This window comes from Oryzias latipes, chromosome 5, assembly GCF_053564925.1.
Source record: "Oryzias latipes strain Hd-rR chromosome 5, Olatipes_Hd-rR_3.1".
Lineage (NCBI taxonomy): Eukaryota > Metazoa > Chordata > Actinopteri > Beloniformes > Adrianichthyidae > Oryzias > Oryzias latipes.
Window position 1 is genome coordinate 6,527,772 of NC_136241.1, and position 22,334 is coordinate 6,550,105.

The following is a 22,334-nucleotide window of genomic DNA, read 5'->3' on the forward strand; positions in this document are numbered from 1 at the left end:
ATTTGTTTAGTTAAAATATTTTAGTGTTTTTGAACTAAAATATGTTCTGCCTCCATAAATTTGTAATTCGGTGATAGGCATTGTAATAGCGTTAACTTTATGAGGAAACAAGCATTTTTAACAGCAACCGGTTGTGATTGTATTGTCATTGCCTCTTTAGTGTGTCCCAAGACCTTGAGCGCACAGTTGGGCTTTGACAGGCTGTGACTGCAGTCCAGTCCTGCTTGCTCAGTGGATGATCCTTCATTTCCTCTTTAATCCACAGGCTTCTCCACGTGTTCTCATTGAAGGAGTACCAAGGGATTGACCTACATACCTGCTTACTCTTACTGACCTGTCACTGCTGTGGCGTGCTTTAAGCTGGCACACTACTGAGACATGTGCTTGGTCACAACTCCAGCTGCTCACTTGGAGGTCCGAAAGTGCAAATCATTCAAGCTGCGCATCATAGAAGCTCACACAGGGATGTAAAGCAATCTGATATACCAAAAGCCATCTTCGTTCAACTGTGAAGGCCTTTGCAGCGGATAAACACTTTTCTATACCTGTTTTTGATCAGATTGTGTGCACGATAAAATCCCCTGGAGCTGACATGTTCATAATTTCTTTGTAGCGCACTCCTGCACACATGGCGGTTAATAATTCACTCTGGCCCCACGCTCCTCTGACCTTCACTTGTTACAAATTAATGATGACCTGTCATGCTTCATTAATCTCTGTGACACAGGGAAGTAAAACTAACATTGTGTGATGATTTCTGCTTTTGTTTACATCCTTATTGTTGTTGCTTGGAAGGTCGACATGCTTTCTTTTTGTCAAAGGGGATCTTATTCCAGGAAAACTCTTCTTGATGCAGACACAAGTTGAATTTTCTGAGCAGAAGAGACAGAGTTTGACATTTTGAAGTCAGTCCGTGCGTTGTGTCCGATGCACGGTTGTGTTTCTGCAAATGTTTTATTTTGTCATCCATACTGTCATGCTTCCAGCTCTCCGCTTTTTTTCTTGGCACCGAAATCCCATTTATAATTTACCTTGTTACACACATCCAATGTTATGTATTGTCCCCTGCTGGCATTTTATCCCCCCGCACGGTGCAGCACTGAAGCATTTTAACATTGCATCAGTGAAAGGCTTCCTCAAGCAAGAGAAAGGACATCCCCTTCTTATTTGACAATGAGCCCCCAAAATACTTGGTCTCAGTCAGGTCTGTGACTGCAGTTAATGACAGCTGACATTTCTGGCTCACAGCTTGTTGTCGGGTCTTGGCAGAGACACCATGTGGAGGACTGACTTTTGCTGTGAGATGACTGACAGTAAGAAGGCGGTTCTGACTCTTGCCTGTACCAGGAGCTGTACACAGATGTGTTCTTACACGTTCTAGACAACTGTCAAACCCACATGGGGGGGCATGTCACTCTCAACTCCAGCTAGGGAGGGAGGACAAGTTAACACGAGCATTTTTCAGGTGTAAATCCTTTTGCGTCAAATATTGATTAGGAAGGCTGCACTGGTTAGAGAGAATGAGTGTGCACTATTTTGCTTTTCAGGTCTACTCAGTGTTGGGGTGTGTGGGTGTGTACATTCCCATAGCATTTAAAATCCTTCCATCACTCATTTTCTCTCTGGCGCCCTCCATTGGTGAAAAATAATACAGATTTCTATCAAATTTGAACCTTGCCAGCTGTGGACTCTCTGCCTTGTTGGTTCAAAGCTATAAAGCATTCTTTTCCTGTTTTTCTTTCTTTATTCTAGTATCTTCCACCAGTTTTGCCGCTTAACTCCTTCAACAATTGTTCAGCTACAATTGTTCAAATGTTCAGCTCTTTCAGTTTTTTCCAGCTATGACTTTTAGTCCTTCAAATCCTTGAACTCTTCTAGATATTCCGGGATTGTTGCCTACATTAAAAAACATGAGAATCGTTGGTGCAGATGCTCGCTGGTTCGAGACCCGGCTCTGGCATTTTTTGCAAACATATTTTTATTTTTTATTTTGCTGTTTTCACTTTATTTATGGTCAACTTTGATCACTTCTTTCTTTCTTTTTTTTATTTATTACCCAGTAAGTTTCATTTTCATTCAGCAACATAGCATCAACCCTGCATTTTCTTCTGGAAATGCAGCTCCTTCTAGTTGAAGTTTAATTTCTGCATTTTATTAAAATGCAGAAATTAAAAATTGTCCAACACCAGTGCAAACAGTTAGGGGCTCTAAGCTGATCCCTGATGTAACTCCACCTCCACCTTGAACTCCTCTGTCACCCCTACAACACACCTCCCCACTGTCTGACAGCCCTCATATATGTCCTGCACAGCTCTATCATACTTCTCTGTCACTCCAGACTTCTTCATACAATACCACAGTTCCTCTCTGAACACCCTGTCATAAGCTTTCTCCAGATCAGAGACACAGTGTATGTCTCTCTGACCTACACTGATCATCTCTGATCATCAACATCCTCAAAGCAAATATTGCATGTAGTGCTCTTTCTTAGCATGAAACCATACTCCTGCTTCCAAATGTTTACTTCTGCTCTAAGTCTAGCTTCACCTAGAATAGAATAGGTCTTTAATAATCCCTGAGGAAATGTACTACTCTTTCCTATAACTTCATTGTATGGCTCATCAGCTTTATTCCTCTGCAGTTGCAACCTCAAGCTCAACCACAACCACAACCTTTACCTTCACCTTGTACTGTGTCCACCTTCCTTCTCTGCATTATGGCTACGTTCACACTGCAAGCTGAAACGACCCAATTATGATTTTTTTGCCCCTATGCGACCTGTATCTGATCTTTTCATGACAGTCTGAACCACACAGATCCGATCTTTTCAAATGCGACCCAGGCCACTTGGGTATGTGGTCCTGAATCCGATAAGTATCCGATCTTTTGAAATGCCACCTCTGTCTGAACGGCCAGGCCACATGTACCCGACCCGTACGTCATTGATACGCTACAAACGTCATCGTTTTTGCGTTGAAGTAGGCGGAACGAGATCATAAACATTAACCATGGCGGACGATGCTGCTGAGACCAGTCAGTGGAAGGAAAGCCAGGTTAGCGATTTGATTCATATTTGGGGTGACAGCTCTATTCAGGCCAAACTCAAAGGGCTCTCATCGCAACCGGGCGGTTTTTAAAAACATTCCAGCGAAATGGCCGAGCTTGGTGTTGAACCTTCCCCGCGATGACTTTTTTCCCTTTCCGACCGTGGTCAGAAGCGCGGGGGAGACCGGCTTCTCCAGGGCCGAAGACGGATCCTCCTTTGGGGTTCACTTCCCCATTCGGACCCTCAGATTCTCGAGAGCGGGTTAATAAAGAGTCAACTATAGCATTTATTCTGGGGGAAACCTTCTTTTATTACCGTTCTCCTTCCTCCTTAACACACAACATGAATGCGCGCCCCCACTGCCCCCTCATTCTCTACCTCGCTGCACGCGCTCTCTCCTGTCTCTTACACACACACACACGCACGCGGCCCCAGCACATACACACTCCCATTCCACAACGGTGGGTACAAACGATCCTGTCTCCATTGCCTTCTTAAAATAAGAAAAATGTGTTTGTACTGGCTCCTTTTTGAAAACAAATTTAATTATGCAAAAGGAGTTCCACTGTTGACAACACTGTTGTTGACATCCATTGTTAACGTTAGCTACTTCCGCAAACAACGAGTGACGTCGTTCACCGTTGAGTACTCTTCTGCGCATGCAGGTCACTTCTGGGTCATTTCACTGTCACACAGGAAATCACAAAAGTTCACATTTAATTGGAAATGTGAACGGCCTTGCAAAAAAATTGGATTTTTCAAAAAATCGGAATTGAGCATTTAGCCCTGCAGTGTGAACGTATCCTATGTCAACAAACTCTCTTCTTTTTCCTGTCATAGTTCCACCATCCAAAGTCCCTACACTCAGTCCAACTCTCATGATTTTCCTCCTCTCTCTGTTCCTTCAAACGCGCCTTCCTCCTCTCCTTCTTCGACCAACATTAGGCCAATTTTCCCCGGCACCCTGTGGGTGAAGAGCACTAATGGCGGTGGTTGTTAACCTGGGCCTTGACCGATATGGATATTATAGGTCTCAGTCACATATTTGGTTTGACAAAGATTTTATTTCATATATCCTTCTTGACCCAACCCTCTGTATTTATCCGGGCTTGGGCCCCCTCATGGCTTCAAAAATGGAGCTATGTAGGGCTGTAAAACCATTTTTATTCCATTCTGTCTGTCTGTAGCTAATAGAAATTTGTAAACATTTTAAATATATTCTAATTCCAAATATACAAAGATTTCTGTCACTCAAAGACTTTCCGAATGTATTAACAGCAGTCAATGTTTAACTTGTGCACCATGCACTATATTTAACTGTTTAATGATATATACCTGTACTGTAATCTATTTTATAAAACTCTGACGTGCTTGTAATGTGTGTGAAGATCAATCTGATACATGATAAATCTTATATACATCTATTTTCCCTTTTATCCTTCAGAAAATAAAAATGCTCTAACTTTCTTTGTGAGTAGTTTTAATAAAGTCATTTTGGTAAATCAAAAGCCTCTGATCATTCTGTTATCTGTGTGATCAGCGGCGTTAAAAGGGTCTTCCTCTAGTCCAGGAGTCGGCATCCTGGGGCCAGTGTGCCACAGTTGGCACGTGGAGGGAAAGACAGTGGCACATGGAGGTGTGACAAAAATAAACATTTGAACTGTCATCTGTTTGTATTTTTGGGATTTGAAAAAATGAAATCGGGTTTGAGTGACAATCTCACCTCACAGTGAGTTTTTTTCCTCTATGGTGTCATAAGGAAATGGTCCATTCACGCAGTACTGTTAATGTGACCCCGCCCACCTAAGTAAATACTGCCACTTATCTGCGTCATGAATAATGACGCAGTCCAATTGCAGAAAATGTATATTGCTATAATTAGCAAACTAACAAATTAAAACATTTAATTTTACATGAAATTAAGGCACCATCACAAAATTGACTTACATTAAGTTGCTCTGTTTCATAATGTAGCAAAAGATGAATAAGCTAAAAGCATAAGCTTTTTGTTAATGTTAGTGGTTATGAAGTTCTTGGAAATAAATGATCATATTTTGTTCTTTTGCATCCATTCCTATTGCTGTAGGTATGACGTACCACATATGCAGAACGTTTGGTTTCAAACAAACATAGTTGCAATACTTTTTCAACTTTGACCTATTTTCCTAGTGCAATATTGTTCTAAAAGCACTTTTTAATGCCACTATATGCCAAAATATGTTTAAAAAAGCTGTTTGTGAATTCAAGAAAATGTCAGATGTTTTTGCATTTCTTTGTATAAGAGTTAAAGTTAACTTAAAGGCACTTAAAGTCCCATACCCAGGTGTGTAAAATTTGTTCTCTGCATTTGACCCATCCCCCTGGGGGAGCAGTGAGCTGCAGATACAGGAACCATTTGGTGGTCTTGTCCAGTTTGACTCAGAGCCACGGTGCACTTCTTGATTCGTCTCAGTTAATAACAGAGCTGACTGTAATGTACTCCATGGGTGATTTTGCAGGAAAATCTCTTACTGATCTCCTCGACTTCCTTCCTCAGAAAAATCTGAGTGAATCATGAAGCAGCCGTACAGATTTGTGTGTTTGGTGATGACCATCCCGTGTCCACTGCGTCTGTCAAGCGGACATTTTGGGCTCTAAAGTGAATTCAAACCTTCGCAGAAACACAACTGGCCTTGATGGAACAGAAAAGGACTTCTGGTTGGAACTGAAAACCATAATCGACATGACAGGGTGATGGAACTGTTCTTGAAAAAAGAGAGGAGGATAGATTTTATCTTTAAATAATCCGATTTTTTGATAAGTGAAACGATAAATATCATAATAAATAATTTTCATATTTATTTGGTTATTTTCAAGGTTTTTTGCTGGCTGCAGTTGCAAAACGAGATTTGTTTACAGTTTTGTTTACTTAGTTTATTTAGAAGCATTTATTGAGGCTGCAGGAATTTTCAATATGCAATGCAAAGCTGGTTTCTGCATCTTAAAGTGGTTAATGAGGGGTTGAGAGATTCAGAAGTAGCTCTACTGAAAGCCCAGGTGTGTAATGCACGGCCCGCCACTGTTAAAAATGGATATGCAGTTAAAAATGTGTTTCTTCAATAAATAACCATAGTTCAGTCATGGTACCTAGAATAAAACTGTGGTTATGGCAATCCTTTCCAAAAATCTTGGATAACTTCTTTTCTGAAGGTATGAGGAGTAGGTATGTACAACATGAATACACAAAAATGTTAAAATGCGTCTAGCATGCCTTTTTAATGTTAAGAACAAACCTCCCACTCTGTGGAATTCTCTAAAAACACGCAGAGATTTGTGTTCAGGAAACTTTATAAATATGTGTCAGAGCCGTTTCAGTGCCAGGGAGGTTGAACAAACGGGTCTACTTTTGCTTTTTGATGCTCTGCCTCATCCACACTGTAAAGAAAAGTCCCTGTCGTAAACAAACTGAGAGCAATGCTCAGAATGTGATGTGGTGACGGCTGACCTGCAGTTTGTGACATTCAAAATGTAAGGTTTCGATTTGGAACTAATTTATTTCAAGTAATAAAGACAAAACAATAACGAACAAACAAACAAAAACTATGCTTTGCAGAAATAAAAATTATTAGAATAATAAATAAAGTTGGGTGGTGGGAAAGCACACATTTGTTATTTATGAAGTCTAGTCTTCTGAAATTTGAAGACTTAATAGAACAACAAACTCTGTTATGTATGTTTAAAGTTAAAAATAGAGCACTGCCAAAGAGTTTACTTAAGGTTTTTGTTTTTAGTTCTGATGATTTGAATCATAGGAGGAGATTTGATTTCAAGTTCGCAGTTGTTCGCATCACTTTCAAACAAATGTTTTTTTCTTTTATTGGTGTTAAACTCTGGAAAGATTTGAAGGGTTATACACATATTTTCCAATTAAAAAATGTATGTAAATGTGTAGGTAAACCAAATTGGAAGGTTATGTTAAAGGTTATTCATTTCACGTTGCTTCTTTTTTTTCTTTGTTTGTATCATTGTATTGATTGTGAATGACCAATAGCGGGGCCATCTAAACATTGTGTATTTTAAGGTATACAAATGTCTTGATTTAGCAGGAGCTGAAATAAAATAAGAACATTGCCCTTCTGACGGCTCCCTTTCATTCATGAAGTTGAAGGATTGTGTTGAATTTGTGTTTCTGATGCTTTACGAAAGGAAAAAGATCACATACACTGTCAGGGTTCTGACTTTTTCCTTAATAAAGAGAAGAACCACACAGGAGATAAGAACTTTTGCTAGACTTCTGCAGAAGGAGAATCGGTCTGTGACAGCACGAACTGTCACAGAGGAGTTCTGCCTTTTCCAGTGTATCCAGTCTGGTTTTATTGGTGGCCGGGGTTGATAACATAAAAGTAGGTAATTCAATCAAGCAGTACAGGAACATCATATTCATGTATAATCAGAACTTTTCAGGTCATTGTTTTCTTACTAAAAGATAGAACTGAGACAATCTAGACACATTGAATCTAGGAAATGTGTTTTTCAAAAATATTTTTTCAATTGCTTAAAAAGAGTGGGAGGAAACAAAGTTTTTAAAAAATATTTCCAAATATAATAATGAGTCTTTGTAAAAAAGGTAACGCTCTTGATAAATAAATCTTGGGATAAGACAGCACATGAATGTATCACAGTCTCACGGTGAAAAAAGCCTGCTTCAATGTCCACAGGATCAATGTCAAAGAACACAACTTACTGTCTGAACATAACCTGCTCCGGGGCAGGTTATGTTCAGAGAGTAAGTTGCCATGGTAACTCCATACCTCGGAGATAACCGCCGGTTTTGGAACCGAAAGTGAAGGATGTCAATAAACTTAGCCTTAAACTTAGCCAAGTATGTAACACCCTGCCATCTGGAACATAACTCTGTACTTCAACAAAGTAGCCTAAAAAAAAACCAAAAAAACAATGGGGCAAAAAGTCAACAGCAACGTTTGAACATTTTATTTGGAAAGAAACAAGCCAAAAACATGTTTTGTCCTTTTTATAATAAGAGAACTTCAGTTTCCACCATGTTCATTGGAGGCTTAGTTTTCAAAACACATTGGAAGACTGTCTGAGAAACACAAAGCCTCAGTCCTTCATAGTGATGTGATTTGCCTCCCAAATGTGTGGGTGGAGGTGGGAAGTACCGCCCACATGGCTTACTGCTGTACACCACTCTACATGAATAATTTGCTACATCCAGGCTCCTCTCTGCCTCTCAACCACTTGCAGCCATGTTTTGCTTATTCAGGTGCAAAAGAGGGGAGTTGGGTAGCACCAACACGGCACAACAACAAAACAAAAAAAAATGGCTTAAAAAAGACATTTGTTTTTTTTATAAGGTAAAAGTTACAGTTTTATGCTTCCTGTCTGGAAATCCTACTGTATTTGTGTACACGAGAGCAGAGTATGCCTCTGAAGCCTGTAAAACTATCTGCATCACTGACGGTCTTCTGCAGTCGTCTGCACTGGCTCTACAAACACGCACAGACGCTGGTCAGAAAAGAACTGGCACAGATGGCGAGTTTCTAAAAGTGCTGCACCTGTTTATATAAAGCTTCTCAGTAGAGCACTTGAGAGGTATGAAAACAAATCTCTCTGTTTGCCATGCCAGTAACTGCATCCGCACCGGATGGTCTCAGATGAAACAATCCCTGAAGGATCCTGGCCTAACAAAAAACATTTTCATCTTTAATGGAGAGACGCCAGCAGGAAGTATGGGTTTTAAATAAAGCCATACTTTTTTTTCTTGCTAGGTTAGTGCATATGACAAGTTAACTGAATTATGGGAAGAAATTCAATTCGACCCTTCTGAATAGTTGAAAACATTGGATTTTTATTGTATTTCCTCTGATGGTTAAAAATAAGTTTGTTTTGAAAATTGCTGCATACAATGCAGGTTTTCACACAATTCATGATCCAAATGGCATCATTGCTCAGAGAGGGGGTTGCATAATTTATCACTAATGTTGCATAAGTGCTGTAATTGCATTTTTATGATGGCTGCAGTCGCTGGGTCACTGCCACAGGAACTTGATGTGTGGCGTCATGACAGTTTTAAGCAGGATTTTCTTCTAAAAACACTGACTGAACATGAGGAATATGAACACAATTCTGCTCTCTGGAGAAAGAAAATAGACTTCTAACGAGAAAAAACACCCACATAAAGATGTTCAATGTCTTTATATGAATTATTATTTACTTTTGATCCATATCTTGTCTTTTTTCAGTTGTGGCATTCATGTGCATTTTAATGGACATTATTTTCTCTACCACTGTCTTTATCGTTCACTTTTTGTTCATTCTTTTTTTATTTGTTCCTCTTCATCTTGCTCATTCTCTCCAGGAAACTGTGAGCTCTTGTCTGCTGCCACCCACATCAGCGTACACTTCATCAGTCTTTGCCCATGATTTAAAGCTTTCCTGTCAGATTAGCAAAAGTAATCTGACTGTTACACATGGAGTTCAACCTTTTTATGGCCACAGACCAGAAAAAGAGGCAAAGAGGCCTTCAGTGTAGTTTCTGTTTTCTAGTATTTGTCTGACAAATGCTGCAAGGAATAAACATATATCTAAGTCAATGCTGAGAATGCTGCTATGCCATGTTTGTGCTAACCCTCTTTATTTATTCATCTATTGTATTAATATGTAAAATTTATCTTTCTGACACTGCTAATGTCTTGTAGCAACTGATGTGCTGTTAAAGTCGTTCCTTTTTGTATTGTTATTCTGCTATTGTACTTACTATTACCATGTTCAACTGCGCTTTGACGTAAATATCTGACCAGGTAACCACAGTTCAGCAGCTTGGTCCAATCAGATGTGAATGTTGGGCGGCTGTGGTGCAGTGGTAGGGCGGTCAACCTCTTATTGTTTTATTGAATGTTTGATTCCCACTTTGCCCACCCGCCCATGTGTCGACGAGTCCTTGGGCAAGTCACTGAACCCCATCTCGCCTCTGGTGGAAGGTTAGCACCACGGTTCAGCAGCGAAGCTGCCACCGGTGTGTGAATGGGACTGTGACTGTAAAGCGCTTTGGGCTTTTAAAAAGGGGTAGAAACCACTAGATAAGTATACACCATTTACCATTTATGGTCTTCTGGAGTTCAATCAAAATATCAGAAGGAAGACAGGATTTCAAATAATTCAAACATTTTTTAAGCTGAAAAAATAATAGCTAATAGCAATTGACTAGTAAATATTTTGCAGCTTTCCTGATGCTGGATTTGTGACTTTTTCTGTAGACTGTGGCTCTTTGAGTTATACAATCAGAAAATTTTGTTTTCACACTTTTTTTTATCCCACTACAGGGGATTACACGATGTTTTGTTAGTCAGTAATATATGCTATTATTCAAATAAAGAATAAGACAATTTGGACTATACTGCAGGAGGGATCAGGGATCAGTTCCTGTTTGGATTCTAACAAAGTTCATAATGAATTTGGATGGAACAGAATTATAGTTGATGTTTTTTGAAATTTTTTAAGACTACATGAGTGGTGGCCTAGTGGGGGAGTGTTTGCCCTATGGTCTGGTAGGTTCAAATACATGGTTGACTAGTACCAAAGGGGCCCAAAGCCTCCCTGCTTGACATTCAGCATTAAGGGGTTGGGTTAGGGGGTTAAACCACCAAAATGGTTCCTGAGTGCGGCTGAGTCTGCAGCTTACCGCTCCCCCAGGGAACATGTCAAATGCTGAGAATAAATTTCACACACCCAGGTGTTTGACAAATAATGAAACTTTAACTTTAACTGTGTATTGTACTGTGTATATAAACTAGATTTAAAGTCCCATTCCAAATATATTTTTATCAATTGTAAAAGTGTCCCCAGCGGTCTTTTAACAATGATTATGCAGTATTTTTTTTGGCAATATCTGAAAACCTGTGTCGTTTTCTAGAACATAGTTTCTGCAGAGTGGCAGTAGTTCATTAGAAATTCACCTCTGAGTTGGGGGCGCACCTGTTGGCATGGAAGTAAGCCTCCACTGATATCCCATCATCCCTTTTTTTACACTCTCTTCCGCTAGCTTACAGCCCTTCACAACTCCAACCAAACATCACCGGTCCAAGAAATTGACGATCAACATTGGAGCTATACAGGCGGACGTTTCGAGGCAGATGACGAGGAAAATGAAGACGTTAATTCATCTATTTGCCTTCAAGTGGATGCATCAGAATAGAGCAGAACAGGGAGACTTCGGCCCACCCATTTCTGTTGCTGCATCACAACTGAGAGCTTTTTCAAACAGTGGGACTTTATCTGCTCTGATACATCAAAATTTCAACTAAGAAATACGTAGACACTGGCTTAAGTAAGAACATCTACTGAGACGTCCACTGATGAAAAGCATTTTGGTCAACTCAGAAACAGCTGGGAATTCAATCTTCCGTATTGATGATTTTGAAGTGTGACACCAATGAAAGAAATTATTCACTGGTTAGATCAGGGGTGGCTCTGGAGCCGCATGCGTCTCTCAGCCAATAAGCATGCGGCTCTTTATCTCTTATCATATTTGTAAATACTGTTCTTTCACGACCATACGGAGCAATTGAAGTCTTAAATACTCTCCAAAATGTACAGAGCACCCTATGGTACGCACCCTATGGTACGGCCCTAATGTGCTGTTGTGTGACTTCGGTAAAGACGAAGTAGGAGAGGACACCATGAGAACAGTAAGGAGGGAAGTGAGGACATGAAAGAAGACCCCCCCCCCCTCACACACAAAGTACTAAAGTGCAGGTATGTTAATTATGCAGAACAGGGTTTTCTGCCTTCAAAGAGACACGATTATGAAGCACGGTTTAAACTGCAGCTATCAGGAACATGGGAATCGAGCGGCTGAACAGAATCTAACAATGCAATTTAGACTGTTACAAAGAAAACGTTACACATTTAGAATATGTTTTCCCTTGTCCTACTGATGAATGAATCCATGGTTCACAAGTGGAGGAAGCTGGAAAACAAACTCCGACAAGACAAGAAGACGCAGCTGAGTTTCCGCGGAAACAAGACGAGGTTGCCTGTGTTAGAAGATCGACTCGAGCGCAGACACTGGCCGGCGGATTACGGTGAAAGGCTGTCCATCTTCCGCTCCCTTTACTTGGACGCAGCGCTGGGCGAGTTACGCCACAGTTTGTGAAGGGATTGTGGAAGCTTGGACTCACATGTCTGCTTGCACTGTTCTTTGAGCTTTAACAAAAGCCGGCATCATTTTGAGGATCTGCACGGCAACGAGATGGACTTTGACGATGATGAAAGGGAACCTGGCATGTTTGATAGAAATTTATCCCAGCTGTTCATTTCAGAAACAGAAGATGAGGGCTTTGATGGATTTTTAGATGCTGGTTGATGACTGAAAAAATAAAAAATAAATCACAACCAACTCAGTTTTGCTCCTGCTGCCTTTTTAAACGCACACTAGCATGCATGTTTTAGCGGTATGCTTTAAAGATAAATACAGAAAAAAAAAAGCATAACTGAAACTGCGCTCTTTAATCCAGTGCTGTTGTATTGTGGAGAGGAGTGTGTTATTGGAAATAATATGGCTTTAATTGCATGTTTGTGTCTTGGCAGGTCAGTGTGTGGTGTGGCTCTTTGACTATCACAGTTAAAAACTTTGGCTCTTTGTGTCAAACTTGTTTGCCATCCCTGGGTCAGATAATAATCTGCGATCAATGCATTTGTTTGAGTTGTGGAAGTCTGTGGCAACTATGGCTGAATGAGTTCTTACTAAGGCAATGAGAAGCAAATCATTCTCATATGGTATTCTGTAGGCTTTGTAAGAGGTTTAGTGATTTTCACACACTTTCACAGATGCACTACTTTGTATTCACAGTGCACTTTTACTTTGTGTACTCTGTTTGAGAGTGCTTAATGTTGTCAAATGATTAAGTCTTCTCGAAAAGATAAAAGACCCTGTTTAGACAAGCTATAAAATATTTCTTCAGGTTTGGTTTTTGCAGCATACTATGTCAGCACTGAGCACTTTTTATTTATTCATGTTTTTAAAATCTTCCACCTGTCAACCATTATTACATCAGTCAAGTAAACCATTAATAAAGGCTAAATACAAAAAATATAAAAACACCAATATTTTTCACATCGAATATTTTGTAGGTCTATTTTAATTTATTAAGTTGTTGTTCTATTATTCTTGGGTGGAACCTTTTATAATAGATTTATCTCTTTGGAGACTAATTAATTTGATACAACAAGCTAGTTTGTTTTTATATGACTTTTCTGATTCCTGTTTTATTTTCCTTGTTTTTCAGAAGAAAGAATGGCTTTGCTTAAACTGCCAGACACAGAGGGCTCTGTCTGGAAGCTTGGGAGACATCCCAGCTCCTATGGCACAACCCATGGGATCCCCGCGGGCATCTGCTCCATCCAATCAGCAAACAGCTCAACAGAAATCTCCCAGTCACCTTTCAGGGCCTAGGGCCACAGTTCCTCAGCAACAACAGAAACCAACGGGTTCCCAAGTAAGTGGCCCCCTTTCTAACGGGAAGGAGGCTGAGCCAGCCTCTCAAACAAAAAGGTTCAGCCAAACTTCCCCTCAAACCAAGTGTTCAACTCAGCCAACCTCCCATGTTAAGGGTCAAACACAGCCTTCAGCTCAGAGTAGGGGGCCTGCTCAAGCCAAAGGTCCTAATATGTCACATGCTCAAAGTAAGCCTCCCACACAGCCTGCTAACCAGACGAAGGGCCCGGGTCAGGTCAAAGGGCTGACTCAGACCAAAGGATCTGCTCAGCCCTCTGCTCAGACTAAGGGTTCTTCCTCCTCCTCTGGTGCCAAGACTTCATCCAGCCTTGGTAAAGCTTCAGCCAGCAATGCCAAGACCACCACCACCCCTTCAAAGACAACACCTACTCAGTCTAAACCCACAGGTATCAGCCAGGCCCGCAAACAGCCCCAAAGCCAGGAGAAGACTAAAGTTGCACCCAAATCTCTGAAAGAAGATGTCAAAGTCTCAACAAAGAAGACATTGTCAGAGAATCTCACTTCTCCAAAAGAAAGGACGATATCTGAAGATGCTCAGAAGTCAAGACACCATGAAGTGAGCTACCTGCAACTTCTTCGCCTCTACCTGTTACTCCTGACTCATCATTTTCATTTAATTTTGTGTTTTTCAAAAGACAGAAGCATTTTTTTTATCATCCTATCAAATTTTGTTTCATATTATTGGAATTGCTGTTTTTTCATTTCCACTCATTTGTTACAATAATGTCTTTAAAATATTAGTTTTTTTCTCATTATTTTGAGTTTTTTTTGGCATAGTTTAAGTTTTTTCCTACAATTGTCATCCAAATGTTTTTTTTTTCCGCTGTCCTTCTCTGCATAGTCTTCATAAGCCATAATCTGTCTCCAAAACTGTTTTTTGTCTAACGTACTTTCACTAAATATTTTTTATTGATTTGAACATAGTTATTTATTTGTAAGAAATGTAAGCTTTTTGTGTAACATGACACCCTATAATACAAAGCATGTTTGTTATTCTTCAGCGGCTCGAAGAATGCAACAATGAATGTGTCAACGATGACAGCTGAGCATGTCACTAAAAGACATCTGTCTGTAGATGTTTGTATGTTCAACTGTCTCTAAAATTCACCTGAGTGTATTTATTCATCTACGTGTGTGTAACACTGAAAGGCTAACTCAACTCAAAGCAGTAGCATATTTTGAGTAGCTCTAACTACCATTGAATTTGTGCGGGCATTAAGTTACTTAACCAGTAATAACAATAATAATACTTAATTCAATATTATATAAAAATAAATGAACAATTAATTGATTTGATTAAAATCAAATAAAAAAAGTGTTAAATGCAGTAAAAGACATTTGCTCATCTTTGAAAGACTATTCTAATAATTGGGTTGATTATAGCCTTATGTGTTATTTTATTTTGTGGGTGACTTAAATGTAATTATTCTCTAATATTTAACTATTAGAGACTATTTCATCTGTAACATATGTAATAAATCCATGGCACACATTTACCTAAAAAGGATCAAACACATTTAAATGTTGGATGAAATAGTGAGATTTGAAATGTGCATCAAAGCTTTGAATTGACTAAGTAAATATGTTTATGATTTTTGTATTTTCTGATCTTTTTCTTCTTGTTTCTTTCTTTAGGATTACAATAAATCTAGTACACAGAGTCTAAGTGACACTGGGTACTCTTCAGATGGGATCTCCAGCTCTCAAGGGGAAATTACAGGTCGGATTCAGGAAGAAGGAATCAAGCTTAATGAAAGAGGTTCTCTCATCCCCTCTGAGATAAGCAAGCTGGAGACTTCCATTACACCCCTGCTACAATCAAAGGCTGCTCAAGACCAGAAGCACAGGCCACATTCATTGTCTGTGGGACAAGAGCGGGACTACAACCCTGAAGATGATGCAGCAAAAGACGAATCAGAGGACGACCTAAGCTGTAAACTCCGTCATGATTATGTGGAGGACAGCAGTGAAAGTGGTCTCTCACCTTTGCCAGTAAGACAAAAAAAGTCACATAAAGTCTTAACAGATGAAGAGTACATGAGGAGACAAATCATGGAAATGAGTGCTGATGAAGAAGAATCCGAATATGGAAACCAGAAAGCTAAAAAGCCACACAAAACCAGTGGGGATGCAAGCAAAGAGAGAAGGCGGCTCTCTCACCAGTCCAATAGTTTTGAAGATGATACAAAGGGATCAGAGGAAGCATCAAAGGATGATGTTGTTATGGCTGGAGGCCTTCGGCGGTTTAAGACCATTGAGCTTAATAACACCAACAGCTACAACCGAGAAATTGAGCTTAGTAGTGAGCATGATTTACGGGAACCTGAGTTAGAAATGGAAAGCCTAACTGGTTCTCCAGAGGAGCGTTCTAAAGGAGAATATTCATCCACTTTACCTGCTACCACTCCCAGCTATACCTCTGGTACATCTCCCACATCTGTATCATCTATGGAAGATGACAGTGACAGTAGTCCAAGTCGGAGAGCACGACTCGAGGAAGCAAAACAGCAGAGGAAAGCTCGACATCGTTCCCATGGACCATTGCTGCCAACAATTGAAGACTCATCTGAGGAGGATGAGCTCAGAGAGGAGGAAGAACTACTTAGAGAACAAGAGCAAATGAGAGATCTAGAACAGCAGAGAATTCGAAGTACAGCCCGAAAAACAAAGAGAGACAAAGAGGAGCTACGGGCGCAGAGGCGCAGAGAAAGGTCAAAAACTCCCCCAAGCAATCTTTCTCCCATTGAGGATGCATCACCAACAGAGGAATTGAGACAGGCTGCAGAGATGGAGGAACTTCACAGATCCTCCTGCTCTGAATACTCCCCTTCTATGGACTCTGAGGCAGAAGGGTTTGAGATGATTGGTGGAAAACTTTACAAATCAGGGAAAGAATTTAACCTTCCAACTTTCACATCACTCTACTCCCCAACAGAAAAGACATCAGCAATGTCACCATCTGATAAAACCTTAAAAAGTGCTGAAGAAGTTTATGAAGAGATGATGAGGAAAGCACAGCAGATGCAGAGGCAAGGGCAAGCGGTTATTCAGCAGAAAGGTTTATCGCAATCAGATAGTGGGCATCATCTTGAATCTGGTACTTCTCTAACACCAGGCTCAAGCCCAACACAGGTTACTGCTCCTACGACCTTCCCAACATCAGGGAATGATACAAGAATGACAGGTATTCATGCTGCACAGCATTTATCAAAAGAAACACAAAACAGAATGATGACACAGAGTGCCAAAATTGAAGGTGTTGTTGGAGTTGCAACAACCAAAGCCCAAATGAGTCAAGGTGCTCAAACTCGACAAGCAGGTAACACAGTAACAGCTAGCAGTAGAGCAAGTTCGCAGAGGCCATCACAAGCAACACAGGACCCTGGTTCAGCTTCTCTTACTTCCAAAGTGTTTTCCTTGTTTAAAGGTCCTAGCCCCCCAGTTTCCCCCACTACATCTCCAACACAAAGCCCAATGCACACACCATCTGTTCGCCCTACCAGTGGAAGCGGAAGACAGCTGCCATCTTTGCCTGGTGCTGCTACAACAGCTCCACCATCTCATGGAACTCAAGCAACTCATAGGACAATGTCCTCCCGTCTTGTGCGACAGCCATCTTCTCAAGATGCACCAGTCATGGTGATAACTTTAGGCTCTGAAACATCAAGTCCTGCCAAGCCACTCACTGTAAATTCTTCTACTTCCCCACTGTCATCACCAACACAAGCAGGTGGTAAAACACTTTATGGCTCTCAACCCCCTGTAACAGATTCCCCATCATCACCAAAAATGCAGCATTTACAGCAGGCCCAAAAGAATTCTTCTCCTAAGGCTCAAAACATGGAAAAAATAACTGTTGCTGTTGGAGCTGTGACAACAAGTTGTGGCTCAATGGAAGATACATCTCCTAAAAAGATTATACATTTTCAAGGTTCTTCAGTGGTAGTTGGTCAGGGTCAAACAAATCCAGGAACCAGTGTTGTTGATCTGAGGGCTCCATTAAGGGCAGCTCCAATTATAATGACAGACCAGGGGATGGACCTTACCTCTCTTGCCTCAGACACAAGACGATACTCTTTAGGAACTGAACAATCAGCTGGTAAACACACAGCAGTGCAACCTCTTATTATGAATTTAAATGCACAAGAACAACCTCATGTATCTGTGTCAACACCAACAACAGTTAGTGTAACAGTTGCAGGATCAATGCTCATGTCCCAACCCAAGCAGCCAGTTGTGTATGGAGATCCATTACAAAACCGTGTGGATCTAGGGCAGGGTGTTGGATCAGCTGTTTGTTTAACCCAGAGTAAGCCCGCAATTTCTGACCCATCTATTCCCAAAATTGATGCTTGCCTGGAAAATCTTGGTATACAACAACAACAACTACAGTTACAGCAGCAGAAGCTCCTGCAACAGCAGCAACTTCTAGAGCAGCAGCTTCAGCAGCATCAACAGCAGTCCTCTTTTGCCCGTTACAATTTAGCAAATCAGGTGCAGCCTCTGCTGATGAAGAAAGACATTGCAGTGACCCAGACAAGTAGTGCCCAGCCTATAGTGACTGCTAGTGCCATACTTAGAGTATCCCCTTTGGCTCCACCATCAATTCCAGGAGGTTCTACTTCCCATGTACCACATGAAATATTTGGTGGGGTTGCCTTAGAACTGAAAAATAAGCCAACAGTAATGAATCTTTCTACTGGTAAGCCCCATGTCATGATGGTACAACTTGATGAAAGTAATGTGTCACCAGGTGGCACAGTGACTCAGCTTGTAAAACAAGAGGAGCAGCCTCCTCCTCCTACTCCTCAGGTCTTGGATCTAACTGGGCCGCTCAAACCAGAAAGCCAAGTTGCTTGTTGTGATGTCGTTTACAAATTGCCATTTGCTGGGTCCTGTTCAGGTTCTTTCACTCAAAAGCCTACCCCAGTATCTTCAGAAAAAAATACTCCTGTTAATACTTCCCAAGCAGCCAAGCCTACCCACTTATTCCATGACATTATCAACGAAAAACAGCAACAACAGCAGGCTCAACCAACAAAAGTTTTGAAAGAGGAATATAAAATGTATTCACTTCCCTCCGAAAGAATACAGCCTTCCATGCCTGATGCAAATCTGCCTTCTATAACTGATGCTGTCAATTATCAGAGTAATGCCCAAGGGGGTTTGGCGGTAAATCTCAGCACTATGAACCAAGCCTATGAATATGGAGCCCTTGGCATGGGAGCACAATATGGTTCGTACACAGACTTGCGCCATCAGGGAGATTTGCCAGCCCCTTCATTACCACTTCGCCGATACGGCTCACTGTCAAACATTAATTCCGACTATGCATACACATCACGTGACCAAACAGGCTTACCCGACTCTAATCTGGCTCAGTATAGTGCAACCACAGCTAGGGAGATCAGCCGCATGTGTGCAGCTCTGAACACTGTTGACCACTTTGGTAGCCGTTATGGAAATAGTCCTGAACTTGCATCATATGGGGCTGGTAGAGGTGGGCCTTTAGCAAGGTTAAACCTCCATCAAAGCTTAGCATCAATAAAAGCAAACTTACTCTATGGACCAGATGGAAGACCAACAGCAAACGGCCAAAGTTTAACAAATCTAATAAATGCTAGACAAGCTAGCTTACGAGCTATGTATCCTACAGCTGTGAGAGGAAGTGATGGTATAATATATTCTACCATAAATACTCCCATTGCTTCAACTTTACCAATTACTACACAGCCTGCCCCAGTCCTCCATCCCATGCCAAGGGGAATTTACAGGCCATACCCTACAGCTGTAACTGCTGTACCTTTGGCTAGTCTTACGAGGTTGCCTCAAATGACTCCTAGGATGCCTCTAGCGGCTCAAGGACCATATCCTTACCCTACTCCAAATCAGTATTCCAGTGCAGCTCCACCATCAGGAGGTGTTACTGCAGAGAGCAGCTCTCATCAGGAAACTCCAGTATACCTTGGAAAACCTTTAACCACTATTGCAACAATTCAACCAATCCAGTCGGTCGTTCATTTAGAAGCACATGATGTACCTGCAACTAGTGTGCAAAGTACCTCAGATCAGCAACTAGATAGGACTCAATTTACCTCACAAAGTAATACATTTAAAGCCCAGGGGCAACTTTCAACTGCTCAATCACTGCAGGCTCAAATGCCGTCACAACAGTTACCTACCCAAAGTGAACCTTTATCTTTAACTCAAACCCAACCTCGACCGACTAGTCAGCCTCAGTCATTGGCTGTGTCACAAGGGGAGTCACAAGCAACTCCACATAAAGATGCTCAAGTGACAGGCCCTAAACTGTCTCCGCCCGTTGAGGTACAGAAAGGTAAAGAAGAGGAGCGACTTAGTCAACAACAAGAGCACGTGCTTCAACTAGAACGGGAGCGTGTTGAATTGGAGAAAGTACGCCAATTGCGTCTGCATGAGGAGCTTGAAAGAGACCGTATGGAGCTTCAGCGCCACAGAGAAAAAGAACAGCTACTCGTTCAACGAGAAATTCAGGAACTACAGACAATCAAACAGCAAGTACTACAGCAACAGCAAGCAGAGAGGGAGACACAACTGATAATGCAAAGAGAACAACTGGCCCAGCAGAGATTACAACTTGAGCAAATCCAGTCACTGCAGCATCAGTTGCAGCAGCAGTTGGAAGAGCAGAAAAGACAAAAGACCGCAGCAGTGGAGGCAGCAGCTGCTGCTGCAGCTGAGGCTGCTGCATCAGCTGCAGCTGCAGCAGCAACATCTGCCCAGGGTGCTATACAAGGGGTTGTTGTTGGAGGTGGAGCTCCTCAAGGGTTCATTATCTGTGACCAGAGTGGTAGAGTCCTTCAGCAAGATGGACAAAGTGTTCAGTTTTGGCAGGATGGGCAAGTTGTTCAAGCTGTTGTGGCTGCTCGACCCATTCAAAGTTCAGCTTCAGAGATGTCTCTGAGAAGCAGTGACAAGCAGACTGATTCCAAGATGATGAAAAAGCAGAATTCTATGCCCCGATTGAGGGATGGCTTGGAGGAGGACTCAGTGAAAAGAATTGCAGACAGCTGTGTGCAAACAGACGATGAAGATGGAGAAGAACGATTCATGAATAGGCGTAGGAGAACAAGACGTATAGCAGACTGCAGTGTGCAGACTGATGAAGAAGATCAAGGAGAGTGGGATCAGCACCCAGTAAGGCGCAGAAGATCACGGGTATCCAAGCACTCTGAACCTGGTAGTGAAGCAAAGTCTGAAGGCTCATCAAAAGTGGCTTCTGCAAGCATAGCAATTCAGACCACTAATGATTCATCATGCCAAACAGAGCCAGACCAACTTGGCAGGGTTTCGCCTGCAATTCACATTACTATGGCAGAGACCTCGAAGGTTGACCTCTTACATTATATAGCAGCTCCTGAAAGAACTCACAAAGGGGAGAGTCTGGCTTGCCAGACAGAGCCAGAGTCTCATTCTCAGGGAGTGGTGGCACCGCAGTTGAGTGTCCCCACAACTATCAGCCCATACTCAACAAGTCTGCACATTGTAGGTGCAAACACACCTGAATCAGCCTCTCCAAGACTTCAAGGAGTTGCCAAATTTGAAAGGAGAAAACCAGACCCTCTGGAAATTGGATATCATCAGACGCAAAACGAGCCCACATCTCGACACCCTCCGAAATCTCCTCAAGTGTTATACTCTCCGGTATCACCATTGTCACCTCATCGCATGCTGGAAACAACATTTACCTCACAGGAAAAACTTAACAAGGCTCACGTTACACCTCAGCAAAAGGCATTTACAGCAGAGTCTCCCCAACGTCACCAGTCATTGCCAAGACCAATAAAAAGTGTGCAGCGCTCCATGTCTGATCCAAAGCCTCTTAGCCCTACATCAGAGGATCCTGCCAAAAACAGGTTTTCGCCGTATCATCAGCAAGCTGTAGCCAACAGTCAGGTGAGGCCACAATAACTCTTTTTCTTTAAAACGTTAAACTTCTTTTGTCTTTCTTTTATTGTGAAGCCATTCAAGAAGTTTTGAAGTGCAATATGAATAAAGTTTCGTTCATTCATGATCCTTTTAGTAAAATAAAAAACATAATTTAAGAAATTAAAAAATGACCAAATAACTCTGTTATTTTCAAAGACAAAAAGTCAGGAAGAAAAAATACTGATACGTTAAAAAAAAAAAAACAACAAAACAATAAAAAGTGGATCCTCTCCCATCTTCGTCCCGCTGAGACTTTGAGGGCGGCAGCTCCTCACACCTCTCACCTCTCACAAACATGGAGGCAGGCTGGATCCGGCCCGCGGACCCGTAGTTTGCCCACCCAGATCTAAACCATCTCTTTAAAGTTCCTCATACTTTGGTTTAACTTTGTTTGTCTTGCCTTCCCCATTTTTCTATTGGTAACTTCAGATTTTTAAAAACTGTAAAGCACCATTTAGGTAAAAAAAAGGAAGCTTTTAGAAAGAGGAGAATCCAGTGATTTTTAAAAAGACAATGGCATGTGCCAACTCTGTTTTGTTCACCACATTCTTACTATTTACTCCTGAATTCTAGAGAAAAAACAACCTGTAAACAATGTGCCTTACAGACAATAGTTAGTAGTTAAAAAAAAGCCTATTTAAAAGTAAAAATCGATTTCAGTAAAATAAAAAATGAACAATGAGATTATAAAGTAATATACTGATTTTGTTCACCTTGAGTTTAATTGCAATCAGACAAGAAAAAAATAGCTTTTGTTTAAAAAATAAGCTCTCCTTTTCAAACATACAAGCATAAATGCACAAT

At 41.2% G+C, this 22,334-nt stretch overlaps 1 protein-coding gene across 2 annotated transcripts in view; it reads left to right on the forward strand.

Moving 5' to 3' along the window:
* bsnb (bassoon (presynaptic cytomatrix protein) b) overlaps positions 1 to 22,334 on the forward strand; it is an 87,259-nt gene that overhangs the window by 51,789 nt on the left and 13,136 nt on the right. The window contains exons 4-5 of one of the 2 annotated variants that reach the window (XM_023954763.2): positions 13,333 to 14,118; positions 15,198 to 21,497. In XM_023954763.2, the coding sequence (XP_023810531.1) occupies positions 13,333 to 14,118; positions 15,198 to 21,497 (7,086 nt within the window). The remainder of the gene's footprint in view (positions 1 to 13,332; positions 14,119 to 15,197; positions 21,498 to 22,334) is intronic. The other variant, XM_023954764.2, reaches the window with a different exon arrangement.